The sequence below is a fragment of the Sinohyriopsis cumingii genome, chromosome 12, assembly GCF_028554795.1.
Source record: "Sinohyriopsis cumingii isolate HCF-2022 chromosome 12, ASM2855479v2, whole genome shotgun sequence".
Classification (NCBI taxonomy): Eukaryota; Metazoa; Mollusca; class Bivalvia; order Unionida; family Unionidae; genus Sinohyriopsis; species Sinohyriopsis cumingii.
This window is the reverse complement of record NC_142972.1, coordinates 74,286,935-74,312,199: the sequence shown is the minus strand read 5'-3', so window position 1 is coordinate 74,312,199 and position 25,265 is coordinate 74,286,935. Positions and strand designations below refer to the sequence as shown.

At 38.5% G+C, this 25,265-nt stretch overlaps 2 protein-coding genes across 3 annotated transcripts in view; both read right to left on the bottom strand.

Moving 5' to 3' along the window:
- The window catches only part of LOC149786750 (bile acid-CoA:amino acid N-acyltransferase-like), a 67,102-nt gene extending 59,628 nt beyond the window's left edge, over positions 1 to 7,474 (bottom strand). Inside the window, exons 1-3 of the mRNA XM_089977266.1 lie at positions 7,400 to 7,474; positions 5,338 to 5,770; positions 147 to 401 (exon numbers count right to left, since the gene is read on the bottom strand). Of these exons, the coding sequence (XP_089833392.1) occupies positions 147 to 401; positions 5,338 to 5,728 (646 nt within the window). The 5' untranslated portion in view covers positions 5,729 to 5,770; positions 7,400 to 7,474. The remainder of the gene's footprint in view (positions 1 to 146; positions 402 to 5,337; positions 5,771 to 7,399) is intronic.
- Positions 7,475 to 8,033: 559 nt separating this feature from the next.
- Positions 8,034 to 25,265, bottom strand: part of LOC149786749 (uncharacterized) — a 31,568-nt gene continuing 14,336 nt past the window's right edge. For both annotated transcript variants that reach the window (XM_089977268.1, XM_089977267.1), the window contains 2 exons: positions 9,369 to 9,500; positions 8,034 to 9,139 (listed from right to left, as the gene is read on the bottom strand). In XM_089977268.1, the coding sequence (XP_089833394.1) occupies positions 9,018 to 9,139; positions 9,369 to 9,500 (254 nt within the window). In that variant the 3' untranslated portion in view covers positions 8,034 to 9,017. The remainder of the gene's footprint in view (positions 9,140 to 9,368; positions 9,501 to 25,265) is intronic.

Sequence of the window (25,265 nt, the reverse complement as noted above, 5' to 3'; positions counted from 1 at the left end):
TTAGTGGTTTTCACACACTCTTGAGAACAAGCTTTAATCGTTGCAGGATGGACAGGAGCAAATCATAACCCAACTGCAAGCAGTGACATAAAAGAAAATGTGCCGGCATAAAATTGTACATATTGTTGTACAAAATGAATCATTACCCTCTGGGATAAAAATGCTCCCTCTGATTGGTCCCTCTTTGACTGGTATGCGTCTTACACCTGACTTCATGTATGATCTATCCACACGCGTCTCCAAAAGACAGGTGCCAGGTGTATTTCCTAGGTAAGCAGGACCATCTTCAAGTGAAGGAAACACACTTATCTTCACCTTCCAAGGAATCTCAACATTTTTCTTGATCAGTCTCTGTCCCTGTGGTGCTGACATGCTCCAGAATAAACCCATGGGTTCCACTCCTAAGAAGACACGGATTAACAAATAGCATTTAATATAATCTTTTTTATAAATATTATTTAGACAGCATACACTTTAATACATCTGAATTTAAAGTAGCTGTATGGTAATTGCAAATGATCAAATGCCTCTGTAGAGATGTGTGTGTGATTAGGGTTTTTAATGTAGCTTTTAACAATTTTTCAGTGATATCGCTAAGATGTCTGCAGTGTGGCAGTTTATAGTGATATCAAGCACTGGGGCATCATGCTGCAGACACATAGCATCATGTCCCACCCAGTCACATTATCCTGACACCAGGCTGACCAGTCCTAACACTAACCTCTTAATTCTGAGCACCAAGTGAGGCAGCTGTTAGTAACATTAATGTAAGTCTTTGATATGACGCGGCTGGGGTTCAAACCCATGAGCATTTGCTTCTGAGGCGAATGCTCTAACCACTAGGCCAGCGGAGCAGTCGCCTCTAAAGAGATAATAATAATAATAATAATAATAATAATAAAAATCATCACCATAATCATAATAAAAAGTAATCAAAATCATGATTCATCACATTATTGTCACCATCATGATAATGTTCATCCATTACCTCATCGTCATCAGATGATGATTAACATGCATCTCATCCACAGCAGTCTGCATTTCTGCATGCATATTAAAGGAAATGTGGATGAAATTTCCATAGCAGTCTGCATTTCTGCATGCATATTAAAGGAAATGTGGATGAAATTTCCATAGCAGTCTGCATTTCTGCATGCATAGTAAAGGAAATGTGGATGAAATTTCCATAGCAGTCTGCATTTCTGCAAGCACAGTAAAGGAAATGTGTATGAAACTTCCACAGCAGTCTGCATTTCTGCATGTATAGTAAAGGAAATGTGGATGAAATTTCCATAGCAGTCTGCATTTCTGCAAGCACAGTAAAGGAAATGTGTATGAAACTTCCACAGCAGTCTGCATTTCTGCAAGCACAGTAAAGGAAATGTGTATGAAACTTCCACAGCAGTGTGCATTTCTGCAAGCACAGTAAAGGAAATGTGTATGAAATTTCCAAAGCAGTCTGCATTTCTGCAAGCACAGTAAAGGAAATGTGTATGAAATTTCTGTAGCAGTCTGCATTTCTGCAAGCACAGTAGAGGAAATGTGTATGAAATTAATGAATCAATGTGACTTTGTATGTAGCATAGGTTCTTTTAATTCCTTGATATGTCATTGTTTTCCTGTTAAGTTTTGATGGAATTTCCTTTCAACAATAACCATATACCTAGCTATCTGTACATAGTCTATACAATTCAATGCTCCATATTCTGAAAATCTTGAATGTGCAAAATTGGTAAAAATGTACTATTATGGTATACTGCGAAAGGTGACTTCTCATTAAAGGTTGACCTCTCTTTAAAGGGGCTCCTCAAGTGGGGACCAATATAGTACAATTTTGTCTCACCTTTTCTTGAGAAAAATGTGAGACTTAGATCGTAATGTCAGCCATGGTGGTGGCATAAATGTGGTGTTGAAATTCTTGTGCAAGCCAATAACTTTAAAACTAGCAGCAGAATTAACGTAATTTGCTATAATTCAAGCTGATGTTGAGGAAGTGGCCATTTTGCTGGGAAGAGAGGCTGAGAGTTTTTGTGTTGCCTCTAATTTTTACAAATTATGACACAGTTCAACAGACACTGAATATGATGAATATTTGTATCTTTGGATTTATCTTTAGATGATTGCATAAGTAGACAATAACTTTCTTTTTAAACCGGTGCTGCCCTGCATCACGACTTTACTGTCTTTCTCTCCAGAATCCGGCACCCCTGGGGCATAAATCTGAAACTGTTCTGATATTCACACTATAACCATACATACACTTTCTTGTAGGAAAAAGCCAAGACAATTTATGCAACTATAATTTGGTCTTCCACAACAATTGGTGCATACTGGATAAGATATTATTTTCTTTTAACTGCAGAGTGTTGAAACCATCTGTGACATCCTTCATTAAATACAAGATTTTCAAATTAACATTTTCGTCGAGGCCAAACATCACAAAAAGTCTTCTGGTGGAAACTTCATGTTGACATGAGTTTCCATGTTGGAAAATTAACGATGACAAGATTTTCAGGATGGGTACCACCACGGCCATAACGGCTTCCAGACGGGCTGCATTTAGTACAAGTTAGACATCATAAAAAGTCTTTTGGCAAAAGCACAATGTTGATATGATAAGCCATTTACAAGAAGTAGTGAAAATAGGATTATCAAGATGACCATTGAATGTGGCAGCCATATTATAAGTTGGATTGGCACCATTTTAAGGTAGGACCAAGCAGACATCATAGGAAAGTTTTTTTTAAAAAGATATGATACGCCATTAAGATGGAATATCTCTTTTAACTTTATTCAACAATATACTGACAGAACTGTGCTGACCTATAATTAGACCATACAGATACATAGTGTTTTTAAACCATTTATAGACTGAACCTCCATATATATATATATATATATATATATATATATATATATATATATATATATCTCATATACCAGTATACATATATACATATGACATGAAAACTGACAAACAACTGTGCAGTTCAAAACTGGTGTGAAACTAGTAAAAGTGCTTTTAAAATCTACCAGTTCCTATTTCAAGGGCATAAAACCATAACGATGATTATTCAAACAAAACACAAAAATGTATTAAGTACTATACAGACTCTACATGCGGTTCACTGCTGATGTATACAGAGACAATAATCAATGGAATAATAAATAAGGTTGAACACTGCAGAACATCTCTACCTTGTAGTGCTTGTAAGGCACAAATGGCTAAAGCAGAGGACCAATATTATTTATTACCCTGCCCAATATGGTGTTCTTCTTTGATCCATTGCTTTAGGAAAGACTGTTATGGTCTGTGTGTGTATGTGTATATATATATATATATATATATATATATATATATATATATATATATATATAAAGTACGTTAAATGGGAAATTCACTTATAGTATCCAACAGAAACTCTTAGACTGAGACAAAACAATGAGTGACCCATGGAACCAGGGTTACTATCTTATTTTCACCGTCAAATGAAGCCACCAATATTAAGAGGTCACTGTTTCAATAATTTATAAAGAGAACCTCTGTATTTCGCCTCATTTAGTTTGTAATAAAATATAAATCTGTCCTAACAATTAACTTAAATCACATAGGGATATAAAAGATGTTTATAAATGTCCAAATCCATACCACAAAAAGAATCTGGATGGTCAGTGCTTGTGCGACAAGTTTTCTGCTGCTCTCCAAATAACTGGTTCCATAGGAGGGTATTTAACAAAGTAATCTCGACTATATTTTTACATGGTTCTATGCATGGCACAACACGACATTATCTGTGTTATTACTTTATGTCATAAAGTCATTCTCTGTTTACCAGATATCAGTGATATTAGTCAAAACTTACCCAAGAAGTTAATCAGGGGATAGAAAACTGGTATAGAATGGTTTATGTCCCTTATGGAAAACATTAACGACATTTCATCTGGAGTTTGTAAATTTCAATCTGCTCTGCAGCCATAGAATGAGTTGGAAACAGATTGGCAAATTCCTGCTGGAATACTAGACTTTACATACAGTAGCTCAAAGTTGTGAATATTTTTCATATGGCTACCAACAGTCCAAGGCATGCATAGAATGATCCATCTGACATACCTCTATAAAGAAGTCGAGGGGTTAGTGTCAGCTCTTTCACTGAATACATTTTTAAAACCATTAAAACAAAAAAGTGAAATTTAAGCCAAACTTTTTCCTAATTTTGAAACTATAAACATTGTAGAAAAACAAATAACAAGTAACTGTAGATGTTTCTTAGTTGAGCAATGTAGAACAGAACAATTTAGACATTTTTTTCTTTGTACAACCTATTGTGGAATGGAATCATCTTAGTGACAGTGCTGTTTGAACACAAGCAATGGAGAGCTTCAAGACAGATCTTGAACAATTCTACACATTTTTTAGTGACCTTCGCTTCCATTGCAATTATTTTCTGTAACTGGTTCTGCACTGTATACATTCAGATTGTATGCTGTAATTGGCCCTACACTGTATACATTCAGATTTTATGCTGTAACTGGCCCTGCACTGTATACATTCAGACTGTATGCTGTAATTGGCCCTGCACTGTATACATTCAGATTGTATGCTGTAACTGGCCCTGCACTGTATACATTCAGACTGCATGCTGTAATTGGCCCTGCACTGTATACATTCAGATTGTATGCTGTAACTGGCCCTGCACTGTATACATTCAGATTTTATGCTGTAACTAGCCCTGCACTGTATACATTCAGATTGTATGCTGTAACTGGCCCTGCACTGTATACATTCAGACTGTATGCTGTAATTGGCCCTGCACTGTATACATTCTGATTATATGTTGTAATTGGCTCTGTACTGTATACATTCAGACTGTATGCTGTAATTGGCCCTGCACTGTATACATTCAGACTGTATGCTGTAACTGGCCTTGCACTGTATACATTCAGATTGTATGCTGTAATTGGCCCTGCACTGTATACATTCAGACTGTATGCTGTAACTGGCCCTGCACTGTATACATTCCAATTCAGATTATCTTGCACCACTGAGGGGTGAAAACACACATATTACCTAAGAACATGCAAACATTTATGACAAGGACTTGCAAACATATTTCACAGCTCAATAAGATGAATTATCCAAGAATACACTTTGCTTGGTAAACAAACTTTGCCAATGTTTTCATTTTCCTCCCTAAAGTAATGCTAGGTGAATGAAACTATTTTTTGTCATAATTACTGAACTGATGACTATAAGTGCTTTAGTAACAAAAAAACATCTAATTTATGGACATTATAAAAACAACTACAATATTTCCTCTTTATGATTAAATTCGTAACTCTTTCCAAAATGACCTGCGTAAGTTCCAGACTGTGCAGCATCCTTAAAGAGGTCTATCTGGCCATTACGATCCGCAATATACTTAGCATATGACTGGAACACAACTTTATTCTCCTCAAGTTTTGCACTCAGTTTAACAGTCTCATAAGGTTGCAATCCCGACACTCTGATATGAACCTTCTCATCAACCAATCCTGAACTGGGCGTGACAGACAGTTTTGGTGGTGGCTCTGATGGTTTTGTAGCATTATGAGAAATGTATCGAAGATGTGACCAAAAAGCACTGACTGCACATGGTGACTGGTCTGTCTTTATGGCTTTTATTAGGCAGTTCCTACCATGGTGAAATAACTTCTGGTAAAAACATCTGGAAGTTGTTGTAACAAACATCCTCAAGAGAATGCTTCCTTCATTCTTCCTTTGGTCCTGTACCTGTTTATAAGAAAAAAGAATTATAATAGAAAAGAATTAAAAGAACTTTGACAATAATGATTACTATACCTTTATGGACATTTAATTCTGCCTCAAAAATATGAAAATTTATACATTTAACTGTTCAAGAACACTATTTAAATAAGAATGAAAGTGTCTATTCACACTATGTACGAACTAATGTAAAAAAAATAACCTGAAAGCAAAAAAGTTACACCCAGTAACAAAATTACCTCAGATTAACCACATGACCCATTCTGACATAGGACCCAGTCTATCATACTTTTACAGTCTCTTTTATGGTATGATAGTAAAGTGTCCTATGACAGAATCCAGTAGCATACTAACAGGGTGCGGGGGGACAGATGGGTAAAACGAAGGTGCTAAGAGGTCTTGTGGTGCCAAAACTGCTGATGAAATGTTTGTTTTTTTAAATCGTCCAAACTGTTTTTTTGTAAATTTGTTACTCTTGAATCCCGACCTTTCAGCAAATTACATAACACACCCATATAACAAGAATTTTCAAACTTATTTCTGCTGCCAGCATGTGTTTCATGAACAAACGGTTATTCTATCCATCAGCTTCACTACCAACAACTCGCTAATCACGTTTCGCATCACAGTGAGTGATAGGAATCCATATATCGATTAATACTATTGCCTGGGCACAAACCAGTTAAAATATACATACATCTTTGAATCCATCAATCACAAGCAGTTAGATGCATGGGAAGGGGGGGGGGAATATTTTTAGAAACAATTTTTTTATAACTTTTGTTAAAATTGATGGTTTCTGTACATGCTTAACAGTAATATGTTTCAGGTGAAATTAATGGTGCTTGATCGTCTTGTATGACTGACAGAATTTAGATGCCGCAGAAAGCCACCAAATGGCACTAAACTGCAGTAAAATCATTGGCGGCCAGGGTTCCATCCCAGGCCCTGCTGGGAATTAAGCTCACAGCGTACCCTTACTCCTACAATGTAAGATATTTTATGTTCTGGTGCTACACACAAAGAGCCTCCTGGATAGTATAATAGATAAGGTCTTCAGAATATCAGGAGAGGTTATTGGAGTTTTCTGTGGTAATTTTGTCACTCAGTATAATTTTTGTTTCTTTCAAAGTGTCAGGTTATTGCTATTTTCATCATTAGGCTTGCATCAGTCACTAGCCCTACAATGTAAGACATATCACGTTATTTATATTCTAGTATAGCATCAATACAAAAACATCATGTGATACGTCTTATGTTGATGCACAGGGGCTCGTTATAAATAAAATTAGGAGTATCCGTCAATGAAACGGGGGGGGGGGGGTGTATCCTGTAAACATTATAACTGTTAAAGGTTAACCCCCACCCCCCAACCCCGATCCCTTGATTCATTGACGGTAGTCCTACAACGTAAGACACAACACCATACATTTTTGTTCTGAAGCACTAAAACAAAATCAACATATGCTATGTCTTACAGTCTAGGACTACACTGACGGATATGCTTTTTCTCCGAGCGAATCCACAGGTGACCGACTAGTCCTACAATGCATAAGCGTGCCTTACAAATAAAATTTGGTAGTACTCCTAATTTTATTTGTAACGAACCCCTTAGACCAGCAAGTTGTTCTCCACCTTTTTCTTTTTGTTTGACTGGCGGCGGAGACCAACGTTGTTCTGCACCACTCGTGCTGAGACGTCCGAGCTATGTCACCTCGGATGATCGGAACGCGCTATTAATTAATAAATTTATTTAGACTAACCCTTGTATTCAGACGGTAAGTATAATCCCTCTTCTAATGATCCACAGTGTTAAATCCTTTAGAACACACACTTTTTTAGTATAAATCCCTGTCAGAACAGAACACCTGTGTATTCATCGGCTGTTGACCTCAGATTTGAATTACCCACGCATGCGTGTAAAGCAGCATCACCACGAGGCAAGAGTAACGCGTGAAAACCGTCTAGCGAGGCGTAGATCGCTAGGAATTTACTGATGCTTGGGTGGGAACTGTGTCGTTACGGCAGAAATTTAGGAGAGAGAGAGAGAGAGAGAGAGAGAGAGAGAGAGAGAGAGAGAGAGAGAGAGAGAGAGACTTCATGTCAGAAATGTGAGATAGAGTGAATGATAAATAAATTGTAAAACGACCACAAACTGTATTCAGATGTGAAAATATGCTACACAATAATAATAATAATAATAATAATAATAATAATAATAATAATAATTTATTATTATTACTAGTGGTAGTATCTTCAATCATATTTAATAACATTTACAATGGTATAAATGGATTTTATGACATACATACATATCTACATATTAATACTTTACATTACTTATAAGAAGAACATAATTATTATGATGAATATTATTAATAACATTTGCAATGGTATTTATGAATACATACATACATTACTTATAACATGATTAGCATGATGAACTTTATTAATAACATTTACAATGGTATTTATGAATACAAACATACATGCATACATACATATATACGTCTGTTATAATTTTACACCATAACTTATAACATATGGATAATGTTATATTTTAACAAAAACAATAGTTTTTTCTTCCCTTCTGACCACTAGTCTTCAAAATTCCTTGATAATTCTGTCCTATGTCTCTTGATCCGTGGAGGAATGATACTTTTCAATCAAACGTGTCTTTGCTGATTTTTCGCCTCGGTATACTTGGTCTCCCATTTCTTCAACCAACCATGACCAAACATTAAATACAGCACTGTATGTTCTGAAATAAAATAATAATAATAATAATAATAATAACGATCCTTTTCATATGAAATATTCCCCCGCACTGCTGGTATCAGACCATGTACATCCGACTCACTTCCCCATTTCCTGTTTTGACTGCACATATAAACTTTCTATTTCATACTTTAATCCCTCGTGCAACAAATCGTTATTTATAACATGATTAGTATGATGAACTTTATTAATACATACATACATACATACATACATACATACATACATACTTACATTATAAATTGACATGTGAGTTAGCGATAATTTTGTTTCTTTTGTCAGATTTGCGTGATAATTTGTTTATGTGCGAGATGTATATGTCTGGGTTCTTTATTCTTGCTAATGAGCGGAAATTCTGATAAGCTCTGTGATATCTTCCAGGGATTTCTCTTAAGAGTTCCTCGTCCTTCAGTACTCTGACAAAAATCTCAATTTCCTTTCTTCGTGAAAACTTTGATTTTCCTGTCTGGAAACTTTACAATTCGGAGACTGTTGTAGAGTATATTTTATCTAGAGCATGGCCAACCCCACCAGCCAACTTGCTATGCCTGTCCAAAGTGGCGTCACTCAGCTGATGACTGGCCGATCCTAAGCTTTCTATAAAGATAATAAAAAGTCAGCATTAATATTTTAACCTCCAAAATTAACATTATGTGGTAGTTTTCAAATTAATGAACACATAATATATTAGACACCAAGAAATCATGTTAAAGTCGTATTTCCACGAATTACAAAATACTGCATATACTAAGACTTCATATATTTATAAAACAAAATTCTTCCAATTTAAAACGATTAATTATAATTCTGTTATCAAATGATTTACCTTTGAACTCCTTGTTCAAATATTCATTGATTAGGTCAACCTCATCATTGTTTCTGGCACCTCCTCGAAGATTAACTGTTCTGTTCCACATCAAGTCTTGCTGCATTCTCTCTGATATGCACCCAGAAAAGTCTGCAAGAATTTAATTGCTTTGTTACTTAGGACTGTTTTCTCATTGTTTAACTGATTCTTATACAAATTTACTGTTACTGACCCACAAATGAAATAAAGATGTTATATACTACCGCAGAATGATCACACTAAATTAAAACTATTTTCTTCAGAATATTTGATATATGCATCTGATGATTCTGATATAGTCCTGATCAGGGCCGGCGCTACCATATAGGCAAACTAGGCAGCCGCCTAGGGCGCTGATTTCAGAGGGCGCATTTTTTTTTATTTTTTATAATTGTTTATAAATGTTGAAATTGATATTTTCGGGGGGGGGGGGGGGGGCGGCGCCAAAATCTAACCTTGCCTAGGGCGCCAGATAGTCTGGTTAGGTTTGGCGCCCGCCCTGGTCCTAATGGGTATTCAGCTGTCACTTCCTTGATGTTCCAAAATTATATTAAATATAGGTGACTTGTTTTTAAATAAATGAACCGATAGAATCTTTACTGTGGAACTTTTGTAACATCCAATTAAACACTTGTCATAACTTTTATAATTTATTTTCACATGACATTTTAATATTTTTTGTACAGTAACCCTAAAGCAAACACTAAGTACGGCAAAAAAGGACCCCAAAAACATATAAAGCAGGATTTTTTTTAAAAATTACTTTATGAACAAGTAAGCATTTAGTGGATTTTTCTTGTATGTGAGTAGTAAATGGGGCCACATTAGGGACAATGGGACTTAGCATTAAAAACACCCCTGGGCCACTTTAGGGACAATGGAAATTTAACATGGAGAAAAACGCTGGGCCACTTTAGGGACAATGGGAATTTACCATAGAGTTTGGGTCTGTCTAGGGACAAGGGAAATTAACATGGGAATAGAGTTTGGGTTTGTCTAGGGACAAGGGGAATTGAATATGGGATTTTTTTTTTTTTTAAAAAGTTTTTTTAAATTTAAATTTAAATTTAAATTTAAATTTAGAAAAGGGTAGGCAATGGAAAGGCTATCTCTTTTCGAGAAATATGGCTGGCCCTGAAAAGGGCCTTTTGGTTTTCTTCTTCTTCTTCTGCTTCTAATTTCTTCTTTTTCTCCACCAAGTTCTTATTTTATCTCCTACACTCTTTCTCTTCTTCTCTTTCTTTTTTTTCTCCTGCTCTTCTTTCTTCTTCTCTTCCTCCTCTTCTTTCTTCCTCTTCTCATTTTCTTCTTCTTTTTCAATTTTTTCGTTCCATTTGCTTATTCTTATTCTTTCCTCTTCATCCTCCTTCTCCTCCTTTATCTCTTTCATGACACCACTAATCTTGTCCTTTACCTTTTTTAAGTTATTAATTTCCATCTTTACACGATGGGGACTATAGGAATAATGGTCTTCAACGAGTCTTATTAACATCTGTTCCATCATTCCTAAGTTGTCTAAAACGTCTTGCAATGTTTGTATTTTGTCCATTTGGTTAGAAGCCATCTTCTTTGTAGAATGGTTTGAACGTTGTTGTTGTTGTTGTTGAGTTGGATTATAGTGGTGTGCGCTCGCAATGAGCATGTACCACTGGTTTGTGGTGCCACAGGCACCTTTTTGATTGCTCCTGGGGGAAGGAATGGTGCCACTTCCTCCAGGCATTTATGTGTTCACAGAACACTTTTTGATTGGGCCGTCAGGTCGAAGTACTTTTGTGTACATATCAACCTGATTGTAAGGCCTATATTTTTGTTTGTATTTGTAAGAGTGGGATTGGACCCAGCACGCACTCTGTCATTCATTTGCATTGATGAGCGACCAGTGGGATTGGACCCGATCTAGTTCGCGTTTTAATTTATGATGCGTGCACTGCACGTATGGGTTTTGATGTCTGTCCGTGGTAAGGGGTGAAAGTGGTCGGGCTCGGGCGGAGTTGTCTTGCCACAGGTTAGCAGGGTTTTTCCGATCCAGGATATTTGTTCTAAATTTCCGTCTTTTGGAATTTGAATAAAAAACTCTGTGCTGTTTTTAAGAGAGGTAGAGTTTATCGAGGTAGATGTTAGCTAATAGGTGACAGCAATTTGATTGGTTTGTTTTGCAGCATTGTGCTGCTGGCCCTGGATGGAATTGGTGTTTTTTCCATCTTATTGAGTAATTATTTAGGGTCCTATTTTTCTAGTTATAAGTTTTGGTTGCAGCCTTGTGCTGCTGGCCCTGATAGTCATTGGGTTTTTTGACTACCTTATGCTTGTAATGTTTTGGGGTATTGTTCTATGCTATTGTTATATTTGCAGCATTGTGCCGCCGGCCCTGATAGTCGTTGGGTTTTTCGACTACCTCATATGTGTAAGTTTTGGGGTCTTAATAAGGGTATCCCTGATGGTCTATTCTTGCGACCACCTTATGCGTTCTATTTTTGGGATTACATAGTTATATCTAGGTTTATCTTGGCTGTCACCTATGTATAGAGAAAAGAGTTTTTGTAGCTGTTGGTTAGGATGTTAGGAGAAAGATAGGTAAGGAGGAGTGGAGTAGGATTTTATTTTCACCACCTACCCCCCTGTACATTTCTTCCTGGTTTTTGTACTAGTTGTTTTTTTTTTTATGGTTGGTGTTTTTTATTTTATTCTTGTTATTTGTAAAGTTTTATCAGCCAGTGGATTTGTTTTGATTATAATTGTTTGGATTTATCCTTAGTTTGTTTTAGTTTATCAGGTCCCTGAACGGTCGTGTTAGTCTGTGAACCCACCAGATCTATCCGGCCGTCCCAGTTCCTAATTAATTGTATTTAAATTTTTGTATAAAGTTCGGTTTTTTAATGAAAGTAATTCCTTAGTTTGTTTTAGTTTATCAGGTCCCTGAACGGTCGTGTTAGTCTGTGAACCCACCAGATCTATCCGACCGTCCCAGTTCCTAATTAATTGTATTTAAATTTTTGTATAAAGTTCGGTTTTTTAATGAAAGTAATTCCTTAGTTTGTTTTAGTTTATCAGGTCCCTGAACGGTCGTGTTAGTCTGTGAACCCACCAGATCTATCCGACCGTCCCAGTTCCTAATTAATTGTATTTAAATTTTTGTATTAAGTTCGGTTTTTTAATGAAAATAATTCCTTAGTTTGTTTTAGTTTATCAGGTCCCTGAACGGTCGTGTTAGTCTGTGAACCCACCAGATCTATCCGACCGTCCCAGTTCCTAATTAATTGTATTTAAGTTTTGTATAAAGTTCGGTTTTTTAATGAAAGTAATTCCTTAGTTTGTTTTAGTTTATCAGGTCCCTGAACGGTCGTGTTAGGCTGTGAACCCACCAGACCTATCCGGCCGTCCCAGTTCCTAATTAATTATATTTAAATTTTTGTATAAATTTCAGTTTTTTTAAGGAAAGTAATGATATTGTTGTATGTGGTGTTTAAGTTGGGGTTTGTGCTATTGAGGAATTCTGGATATGTACTCGTCGATCCTATTTTATTCTGTTCCGTTTTGAAAATTTCCCTTTCTTTCCGTAATTTATAACATATGTTAAAGATATGGTGCAGGTCTTCAGGCTTCCGACAGTAGTAACAATTTGGGTTGTGAGGTTTTGGTCCTATGTGTTTTCCGTAGCTGTTGGCCAACTTGGTTTTTCCTGTATAAATTCTATTTATTACTTTTTGATCTTTCCCTTTAAGTAAAGGCGGTTTTCTATTTCTAGTGGTTTCTTTGAGTGTGGTATGTAGTTTTATGCCTGTCTTGCTATTGTCCCAATATTCCTGCCATTTCTGATTTATCATGACTGTGATTAGGCTGTAGATTTCACTAACACTGTAAGCCAGTGGTACGTGGTTTAGCTCGCTCAGTTTAAGTTTAGCTAAGTCATCTGCTAGATTGTTTCCTAGTATGTTTATGTGGGATGGGACCCATAGGAATTCTACTTGTTGTTTATTGCTTTTTAGTTTCTTTAGTATTAAGTTGGTTTTATTTAGGAAATTTTCTCTGCTGTTGGTGCTGTTATTTAGAATGGTTGTAAGGACGCTTAGTGAGTCGCTTATTATTACTGTTTGGGGTGGGTTGTTTTTCTCCACCCATTCTAGTGCTTGTAGTATTGCCCAGAATTCTGCTGTGTAGATTGAACAGTGGTCCGGTAGTCGGTGACCAACTTGTATTTTAAGTTTGGGGATTACGTATGCAGCTGCTGTTTTTGTGGGTTTAGTGGTTTTTGAACCATCTGTGTATATTTGTAGATGGTTTGCATATTTAGTTGCTAAAATTTCTGATGTTATAGTGTGCAGCTGCAGTTCTTGATTTAATTTATTACCATGTTTGGTGATAGAGGTATTGATGTTTGGATCTTCGTTATACCAAGGTCCAGGGTCGAAGTTATTGTATTTTTCTTTTTGGTTTATGTCTATGGGAAGTAGTTTTGCTAATTCGTGCACTATTTTTCCTGTTGGTACGTGGTGCTTTTGGGTGTTACTAAAGGAGATGTTGCATTTCTCTATTGCTAATAAGGTGGGGTGAGTGTTTGATTGTGTTCGTAATCGGGCTGCATATCTCAGTATTAATTCCTGTCTTCTGAGATGGAGCGGTAGCTCACCTGTTAGTACTTGGAGTTCTGCTAGTGAAGTTGATGGTAATGCTCCAGTTATTGTAATTAGGGCTTTTCGTTGTACTTGCTCTAATTTTTTTAGTTGTTTTGCTGGTGCTAGGTTGTAAACTTGGCACCCATAATCAAGTTTGGATCTTATTAGTGCCCGATATATTGCTAACAGTGTTTCCTGATTGGATCCCCAGTTCGATCCTTTAAGGCTTCTTATTAGATTGATGTCCTTATCGCATCTTTGTACTACTTCCTGTATGTGTTTTCCCCAATTTAGGTGTTCGTCGAAGTACATACCCAGGAACTTCTTAAATTTAACATATTTAATTACTTGATTGTTTATTGTAAAAGTCGGTTGTGGTTTATTTAGTTTACGTGTGGGTGAAAATATTATGACTTCTGTTTTATCCTGTGACAGTTTGAACCCCCATTTGTCAGCCCATTTTCCTATGTTATTTAGACTATCTTGTATAGTTTGTATGGTTTTTTGACTGCTGGGGTTGCCAGCTTTCCATATTCCGCTGTCGTCCGCGAATTGCGAAATTTCAATTTGTGTGGTTGCCAGATTTTTATCTAGGTCGTTGATCATTAAGTTGAAAAGAGTGGGACTGAGTACACTGCCTTGTGGAGTTCCATTTTCAAGGGGGTGTATTTCAGAGTGTGTGTCTCCGACTCTAGTTATTATTTTGCGGTCTGTTAAAAAGTTTTCGATGAAATTGAACATTTGACCAGTAATTCCATAGTGATTTAATTTGGCTAGTAAGCCTTTGGTCCATACTAGGTCAAATGCTTTTTCTAAGTCTAAGAATACCGCTATTAGATTCCTATCTGCTTTCCTTTTTGAGTTGAAGGCTAATTTGATCGCTGTTTCTAGTCTTATGAGTTGATCCGTAGTGGATCTTTTATTTCTAAATCCGCATTGGTTTTCGGATATTAAATTATTTTGCTCTAGGTGGCATTTTAGGCGATTAGTTATTATTGTTTCCATGATCTTGCATATATTGTTTGTTAATGAGATAGGTCTGTATGAGCTGACGTGGTGGGGGTCCTTATTTTGTTTCAGTATAGGAATAACTATAGCAGTTTTCCATTTATCAGGTAGTATTCCTGTTTTCCAGATTTTGTTTAAGAAATTAATTATTGATTTTTTGATGTTAATTGGAATATTTTTATACATGATATATCCTATTTTATCCTCTCCAGGGGAAGTTTCTTTTTTGGTGCTTAGTGCCTTATCCCACTCAGCAGTTGTAATATCTTTGTTTAAGTAGGAATTTTTATTGCCAAGGTCAGTGAATAGTTTACTATGGGTTCTTTCTACCTTGTTTCTATGTTGTTGAAATGAGTTGGTGTGGTTTTTATTACTGCTCATTTTTGCAAAGTGCTTAGCTAGTGTTTCAGCCTTATCTTTGTTTGTAATTGCCCCTGGTAATTTTGGTGTGCTATTATATGTTTTTCCTCTAATGGCTCTAATTTTGTCCCAGACTTGTTTGGTACTGGTTTTGATATTTATACTTTTGCAGTATTTTTGCCAAGTAGTTTCTTTGGCTTGTTTAATGATTTTTTTGAGTTCCTGTTCTTTGTTTTTGTAAGTGGTGAAATCCAGTGAGTTTCCTGTGCGTCTAAATTTATTGAGTGCTTTTTTCTTATCTTTATGTGTTTGTTGGCATAGTTCGCTCCACCACGGGACTGGTTGTTTGTTGGGGCGGCCATTTGTTTTAGGTATGCTAGATGTTGCAGCTAGATTGATAGTATTAATCAGGTTATCATAGTATGTGTTTAAATTATCATTTTCTATATCCTTGTGGTCTATTGTGCTGAGTAAGGTTTTATACATTTTCCAATCTGCTTTTTCGTATTTCCACTTGGGTTGTGTTTGTTGTGAGTTGAACTGAGTAGTCATCTGCAGGGTGGTTATCAATGGGAAGTGGTCACTGCCTATGGTGTCAGTTTGATCCACTCTCCATTCCGCCACCTGTGCTATTGATGTGGAGCATATGGTTAGATCGATGGCGGTGAGGGTACCATTTTCGGGGTTTAATCGAGTTCTGGTACCGTTGTTTAGTATGGTCAGGTTGGATTCTGCTATCCAAGTTTCAACCAACCTGCCTCTTTTGTCCGTTCGATCACTTCCCCATATCTCGTTATGCGCACTGAAATCTCCGCATATGACTACTCGGTCCAACTGTTTATTGTCATTAATTTGTCGGTATAAGTCTATGTTTGAATTTTTACTACTGTCTCCTGGATCGTATAAATTAAATATTTGGATGTTCTCTATTCCAGTGTTTATTATTAGTGATTGAATTTCCACTGACTGATTTTCGTCTACTTTAAGAGGTATGGGCACTGGTGTTACGTTGGGCATGTTATTTATAATGAAGATAGCTAACCCCCCTCCTTGCCCTTTGAGTCTATTTTGAAAGTACCCTGGGGCGTAACCCTGAATTTTTGGTAGGGCCCTTATTTTGTTGGTGATTTTTGTCTCTTGAATGCAGATTATATCAGGTTTTATAGGTAAGTTTTGTAGCTTTAGTCTTAGCTCATCTATATTGCCTGACAGTCCCCTCGCATTCCATTGCCATAGTGTTATGTCCCTATTTGTTGTACTATACATGATGGTTATGTTCATTTATTGGTCTATGGGGTTGTGGATTTTTATATCCTACTTGTTCCAGTATGAGTTTTAGTATAGTTTCTAGGTGTTTGATCCTACTTTCTAGTGCGTCTAGTTTGTTATTTGTAATATTTGTTGGATCCTTGATTTGAGTGGTGTTAATGATATGCGACCTTTGTGGGGAGGGTGGGTGTGGGATGGTAGGTCTACTAGAAGTTTTTGAGGATTTTGAAGTGACAGCTTTCAAGTTTGTTGTGCTGTTAGATACGATTTGCTTCGGCTTGTTTAATAATATTTCCTGTTTAGCTAGATGGTAGCTCATGTTTTTAGAGTTCATTAGTTGTATAATTTGTTCTTCTCTAATAGCATGGGGGCAGTTTGATGTGTCGGGGAGGTGGTTTCCCTTACAGTTTGTACATAGTGGGGTTTCCCTTTTGCATTGCCCTCTGTGGTTACCTCCGCACTGTTTACATGTGTGTTGGTATTTGCATTTAGTGCCATAGTGGCCCCAGCGTTGACAATTGTTACATAGTCTGGGTTTATTGATATATGCTTCAAGTTTATATCTGATTCCTGTGGGGTTTAGTTTAATTATTGTAGATAGGGGTAGGTTAGATTCTATTACTGCTGTGTTAGTTTCGAATCCATGGTGGTTCCTTAGTTTGAAGGCTCTATTGATTTTGGTTCCACCTTCCTTGATTTGAGCAGTGATTTGTTCATTGTTTAATTTTTGCAGATTCCTGGTTAACTTCAGGATTGATTTGAAAATTGTTTTTGGTGGCTCTGCCTTTTCCTGTGTTGGATACCTAGGTTTGTTTGGAATTCTGATATTTGAGTTGAGAGTGGCTCCTGTGGTTGTTTGGTGGTGTTTTTCTACTTGGACTGGTATAGTGTTGATGTCCCTTATTTCTAAATATTTGGCCATTTGCCTTTGAGTGCCGCAGTGCACTATTATGTATCCTGTGTTAGGTCTAATTATTTTGAGCTGCCCTGAGTGATTTCTTTGTAGGGCTCCTATGATACTGTTTGTAGTCATGTTGGTAAATCTGGGGTTTCTACTTTTAATGTATAGTGTTAGTTCTAAAGGGTGGTACTTACATTTTGGTTTTTGATTTGCGTGTTTTGTACAGTTTGTTTGGGGGTAGGTGGTTTTCTCTAATTTGGTAATTTCTTCTATTTGTGGTATTTGGTTTGCTGGAGTCCGTTTTGTCTTAGTCATGTTAGTTGGTTCCAATTTTTGTTTCAAGGGTCCTTTTCCTTTTCCTAAATATCCCTTTTGTTTGATTGTTGTAAAAACGGGGGTGGGGGTGGATTCTAAATCGGTTGGACTATAGAGTAAGTCTTTTTCCGTTAATGGTTTGGATGGCCCCGGGGTTTGACAATTATGGTATTTATTTGCACAGCTTTTGGTCGGATTTAAGGGTTTTGTTTGGGTTTTGCCCGTAGGCGTTATTGTTGAGTTTCCTTTGTTAGTCTGCTTAATCCCCTACTGTGCTATCTCGCTATAACTTCCTGTCCCTGCTGTTTTTGTCTCAATTTGTATAGTTATAGGTAGCTTTCTAGGGGATAATGCCAATGTTTGGAAAATGGGGTTGGTGTTCTAAAGGAAAGGTCTATCGTGTTGTTTTCCATGGCCAGGGTACTTTCCAAAACCTCCCCCCCCCCCGGCAAGGTATCGTAAGTATTGAATATGATGGGAGAACTAGGGCTGAGTTTTACTGCCTGTGCTCTAATCAATTCAAAGTCCGGGGTTGAGGAAGTGAAGGATAATTCCGTGGCTTGTATTTGTTTGGAGTTTGGTGTAGTTTTAAAAGTTCCTATGTGTGTAGGAGTAGAATCTGTAGTGTGTTTTTTGGCATTTATTTTGTCCATTTTCCTTTTTTGTCTAACTTCCCTGTAATTTCTATGGTTTGAACGACGAATACTGTGGGTTCTTATAGTGAAAGCGCGGACGTGAAGGAAAACATCCCCTACTTTTCTCATTTCATATAATAAAACCCAAACTATACTCTCCACATACGCTAAGAAACAATAAACAAAATCCATAATCTACTATCCACACAATCGTACGTGAGCGGTTACAAAACCCAAACTATACTCTCCACATACGCTAAGAAACAATAAACAAAATCCATAATCTACTATCCACACAATCGTACGTGAGCGGTTACAAAACCCAAACTATACTCTCCACATACGCTAAGAAACAATAAACAAAATCCATAATCTACTATCCACACAATCGTACGTGAGCGGTTACAAAACCCAAACTATACTCTCCACATACGCTAAGAAACAATAAACAAAATCCATAATCTACTATCCACACAATCGTACGTGAGCGGTTACAAAACCCTAACTATACTCTTCACATACGCTAAGAAACAATAAAGAAACCCATAATCTACTATTCACACAAACATACCTTAGCTCTTACAAGCACCAACACACAAACACATACCCTCACACTATCTTAGAAAAGAGTTAGTGTTTATATTCACACTACTCTACCTACACATTGGCAAATTGATGGTTATTTCTTTTCTAGAGTATTGGGTAGCCCTGAAAAGGGCTGTTTTTTTGGAACTTCATGGACACCTGGTTAATGGTGGCACCTTCCAGGCCTGGCGCCGCATACACATCTTATCCCCCCGTTACTTTTTACCTTTTGGGGGGAGAGAGCAGAGGCAGGATATGTGGCTTCAGAATCCCAATTTTCGGTTTCTGGGATTCTGAAATTTCTTCTTCTTCTTCTCTCCTTTTCCTCCTCCTCCTCCTCTTCTTTGTATCTTCTCTCCTCCTCTTTGTATCTTCTTTCCTCTTCTTCTTTATATCTTCTCTCCTCCTCTTCTTTGTTTCTTCTTTCCTCCTCCTCTCTTATCCTTGCCTCCTCCACAATGGCTTCCGCGGCCAGTTCATTTAATAGGCGCCTGGCATATTCCAGATGCACATGAAGTTCCAACAGTTTCTCCAGTCTCGTGTTCATTTTTGGTGTTGATCAATCAACAAGGATAGTTGGACTGCCGAACGAGTTTCAATGTATAGTGAAAGCGCGGACGTGAAGGACAACATCCCCTAAAACATAAAATTGATCTTACCTACATCATGACAAAAAAACAACAACGCGCGGACCTAAAAGAAACACTCACTCACTTTTTATGCTACCCATCACTATTTTAAATTTTTTTATAAATCACTTCAATAGACTATCCACATACGCAAAGCAATCCAATCTAACCCCAAATTTACACCTCAAACACCAAAAAAAAGACATCATTTTAATCTACTATCCATACCAACTTACTTAACCACTTACAAACACAAACACACAAACACATACCCTCACATTTTTTAAAAAAAGAGTTAGTGTTTATTTTCACACTACTCTACCTACACACATTGGCAAATGGATTGTTATTTCTTTTCTAGAGTATTGGGTAGCCCTGAAAAGGGCTGTTTTTTTGTTTGCTATGGCATTCTTTTTTAGTTTCTAAGAATGCGATGTCCTCTGAGGATAGACTTTCTGGCGATAGGTCTGCTTCTTCGAAAAGAGAAGAAGAACTCTTTGGTGTCGATACGACAATCGACAAAGCCTCTGTCAGCTTCAGGTTGCTGCTGCTGTTGTTGTTGTTGCTGCTGTTGCTGCTGTCTCTGAAGTCTGTACTTCTCTGTCCATTCTTCTTTTTCCCTGTTCATTTCTTCTCTGAAGAGCTCTTCTATCAGGTCTTCAGTGATTTTTAACATTCTCACATTCTCTATTTCTTCTGGCTTCGGTATCAGACTGTGTCTGACCCTATGCAAATTCACGTAGGCTTCGTTGAGCTTAGCTAGTTTGGAGCACATCTTCGTAGGAGGATGAGTCGACAATGGATGGTTAGACTGGAAACAACCCCGGTTCTTAAAGTCAAAGCGCGGACGTGAAGGAAAACATCCCCTACACGGTTTTTGAGTCGCAACGTTTAGTGAGTGTCATGAGAGGGATAGTAAGAAATGAAAGAGCATCAATCCAACATTCTTATAGCTAAACAAAAGACAAAGGCATTTTTTTCAAAACACAACATTTTTTATTCAAAAATCACTTAACACTAAACAACAACTCTAACATTTTTAACAATAATCCAACAATATAACATCAAACAATTTTTTCAAAACACAACATTTTTTATTCAAAAATCACTTAACACTAAACAACAACAACTCTAACATTTTTTAACAATAATCCAACACTAAAAGTTTCTCGACTAGGTAAAGAGGGATAACAGTCTTCCATGGTTTCTAGTAATCTAGGATGACTTCTCTCAAACTGTTGATTTCTATGGTATTATCGAATTCTGCATACAGGATGACGTTCACCGTTTCATCAGGGTCTCGGTCTTTAAACTGAATTTCCACACGAATCTGGCCGGATTTTATAGGGTGGAAATGTCCCTCGTCGCTGCCTTGGTCTGGAGTGAAATCAAAAGCCCACAAAGCGTAGCCTCCTGTATAATCCTCGTACGTAATACCGTGACTGGTATTGGTTCCTAACTGTCCGGTGGCTTCGTACAGGGACAAGTACGATCTCAAGTAATTCTTCTTGGTAAAGTCAGGTTCGAAAGGTCGGGTACACAAGGTCTTGCCATCGCGACTGACTTCGATTTTGGACACGCCAAAGTGTTGAAAGTAGAAAGGATTTTTTTCGGCAGCTCCGTTGAAGTCTGTATTCTCGACGATACCAACGATCAAACGTTTGGGTAACTGTCCTTGGAACAGATGATCTTCGATCATGGATCGCTGTCCCTTGGGAATGGTGAAGGTTTTCACTTCCACGCGTCGTATGGGATACTTGGCAGTCGTTTTGCTCAACGTCTGACTGATGTCGTTTCCCACTTTAGGTAACGCTTCCACACGGCGTACGTAGAGTCTGGCTTCTAGGATTTTGGTTTTGTAACCGTCACTATCAGCCATCAAATGGAAAGCGGCACTGCTACGATTCAGTCTCAGGCGGACATCCACCCCGTTCAGCAAATACTTTTCTTGCAACCACATGTCCAAATGCAAACGATCCATCAGTTCTAAACTTGTGTCGGCTCCCGTGATTCTCTTTCTTCGTTCTAGAAATCCATCATTGTTGTCTTTCTTTTCATCAGTTTCCAATATTTCAAACTTGGTAGGTTCGTCAGCTTCCCATACCACACAGGCATTGAGATGAGTGTTCTTGGCATCTATTCCGTACGTCAAGAGATTTTCCAGGTAGGCACGATAAGGGTAAGTATCCATGCTGCTACTGACCAGTTTGTTATTCAAGTACAAGTCCACTCCACTGAACAAGGAATGCATGAAATTGTTGACGGGAGCTACTGCTTCATCGTCTATAGCACCTCCAGTCTTATCTAGAATTTTGACTTTCAGGTACAAGTAACTGCTATTCAGATCGATGTAATCTTCGGGCTGTCCTTTGATTTCAAACTCGATGGGAGCGGAATCGGTCAGTGAGGAGACGGGGTGAAATTCCACCCACTGGGATTCTTGCATCGTCATCATCGTGGGGGGCATGGCAAACAGATCCAGTTCCGTCTTGGAACAAGCGCAAGATTCTCGGTGCATCATTTTTTTGTCTCTTTTCTCAATAATCGAAAACGTCTAAGTCTCGAACGGTTCTTCTTTTCTTGGCCTTTCTCGCTTGAAGTCTGGTGAAAGGGTGTTTTCTTCGTCGTCTCTTTCTGCCTTGTCCTTGCTGAATGCCTGACTCGGTAGCGTGCAGGGCATTTATAGGTGTTTCTCGTTGGCCTAAAATGTCTTTGCCCGTTTGCAGCAAGACATTTTTGCCTGCCCTCATGTTGGTTTCTTTAGGGTTTTGTTTGTCGATGATGACATTTTGGAGAAATTCTTTGCCTTGCGTCAGTGCCACATCTTTCAAGGCGTGCAATCCTCGTGTCACCATCGGTTTCAACACCGGGGCCACCGAACGAAAGGCCGATTTTAACATATCTCCTAAGCCGTGTCCTCGCTGTCGAGCAACCCCTCGGTACACTGGATACATGACTTAAGAGTCGTGAGAGAACCCTTTTCGAAAATGGAGTTTCACCGTGACTTTTCCTTTGGTGAATGGAATATTTTGTCCCAGATCTCCTTTTATAGCAATGTTGACCGTGTCCAAATACGACTTACTGACAGGCAAATAGTGAGGATGGACAAATTCGCGGTGGACGTGATAAGTGTTTCCACCTTCCTCGTCAGTGTTCGTGGCAGAATCCACTTTGAAAGGAATGACACGCAGTAACGGTACGGAGGTGTGTCCCACCACGTTGTACTCCACCACATCGGAATACACGAACATCAAATTCAGTCCTTGGTTCATTTCTACCGGGGCACGAAATAACTTGCTAAAAGACTCGTTGTCGTAAACGATGGGTAATTCGTTTTTCTTGAGCATGGCCTTTCTCATGTCCATGTCTCCGCCCAACATGTCAAACAATTCAGGACAAAATAAAATGGACACGATTTTACTTCGTTCAAATTTCATCAAGAAGCGACGAGCTGCTTTGTGGTACTCCATGGTGACACTTTTGTTGACATGCTCCAAAGCTTTCAGAAACACGACATTAAACCTGGAGGCTATGGTGCTGACCAAATGTTGACCACTAAAATAATAGCCTGGGGGAATGAACAAGTGATAGGTGGTGTACTTTTGTGTACGGGTTTTCTTGTCATATTTGACATTGCTATCCATCCACTGTTGCATTTGCTCGTCATGAACCTCCACATCGAAAAAATTTTGATTGGGAAGGACATTGAGGACTTGGGTCGGGTGAATGATTTCTACTAAAGCCACTTCCCAATGGGCTTCGTGATCTAACTGGATGACCTGAGGTAATTTGGCCGTGTAACATCACAACGTGTTCTTGGGAAACACCTCCATGGAACTGTCACTGGGTAAAGTTAAGTAAAATTGGCTTTGGTGACTCGTAATTCCAGAGTTCTGTGGCTGTCCGAGGGGTTAGTGGACGTCAGAGGCGTGTCTCCGTCTAAAATGGGGTTCTGGTTGTGGTTGAAGTGGTGACTGGCACTGGCACTGTACACAAGGTTCCCGGGGTTCCCGTTCGAGGTGAATTTCAGGGAGGGATTAGGAAGCAGGTAACCGATGCAACTGCTCAATAAAATGGTCCACAATTGTTTGTCTCCTTGTTTGCAAACTCAAATTGGCGATGGCTGCCCCGATGACACAATACACCACGAAGATTTGGCAGAAAAAGACGATTTGCGTTTTAGGCACACGTTCTCCACACCACACCCACAAGGGTTGTTTTTGTAAATCTTGCACAGAAGAACTAGGTGAAGGAGGAGTGGTCGACGTAGCTGCGTCTGTGTGAAAAGGCATGATGGTCACTTCTTTTTATAGTCGATGACTTGCGAAGCGTCGATCCAAGAATCAAAACTGGGTGGATATCCTTTCCAACGTACTTTGACTTCTTTGACACGTCGTTTGCCCACTTTACGGGTTCTGCGTTCCAGAATGCTTTCGATGTCGTACACGTCGTCTTCTTTTTTGGTGACACGTTGTAACTCGGGCAAATAAAACGTTCCTTTGAGCACTTCTCCGTTCATGTCTTCCAATTTATAGACGGCAGGATGACGGCCATGCACTCGTCCAGTGACGCGAAACAATTCGGTCGTCCAGTTAGGTAAGTAACCTTTGTCGAAAGTGCGTTTTTGGTTTTGCCAATGCGCACCCAATCTCCTACGGCCAACATTCCACTTTTCTTGGGGACAGCCCTCGTCGGGGACGTACCAAACAGGCGCTCAAACACCAACACTTCGTTCTCGGGAGTCACGTCTTGCGGGGCACGTCCGATGCTTCGATGGTAAGATTGGTTGTACGCTTGCACCAGGTGCGGTAAGATGTCGATGTACTTCAGAGTGTGGTGATGCGTGAAATATTTCCACATGCGTTCTTTCAAAGTGCGTTGAAAACGTTCCACGATGCTGGCTTTGGTTTCGGGATTCTCGGTGGTAAAAAAATGAATGTCATGTTTCTTTAATTCTTTTTGGAAAGCTTGGTTCAGAAATTCGGTGCCTTTGTCCGTTTGCCATCGAAGAGGGTGACGACCGCTTTGTTTCATCACTCGTTGCAGGGCTCGCACTAACTCGCTGCTCGATTTGGAAGTCAAGGGCACGACCCAGGCAAATTTGGAAAAGACGTCGATGACACAAAACAAATATTTGTAGCCACGATTGTAGCTGGCCAAATGAGAGACATCGGCTAAATCGGCTTGCCATTGATGATCGATGCCTTCCACTCGGGTGCGACTTCTGGCAAACTTGCGTCGAATGGGTTTGTGTAAAGTGTAGATAGCTTGTTCTTGTAACCATCGTTGCACTTGAGGTAAACGGAGACTTTTCAGTCGCGTTTTGGCAGCACGATACAATTTTTGAACTCCTGCGTAACCTGCAGGATGGGAGGGATCGTAGTAAATGCTGGCTAAGACTTTTTCCAGTTTTTTGTGTTGTTTGGTGTGTTAATAAGGCACCCACTCTTGGAGGATGCTACTCTTTTTCTCTTGGGGTATTTTCTTGGATTGCAATGCTTTGCGTGTGCGACCGGCAATAGGTGTTGAAGAGGAGGAGGATGTCTGAGCGGGGGATATCG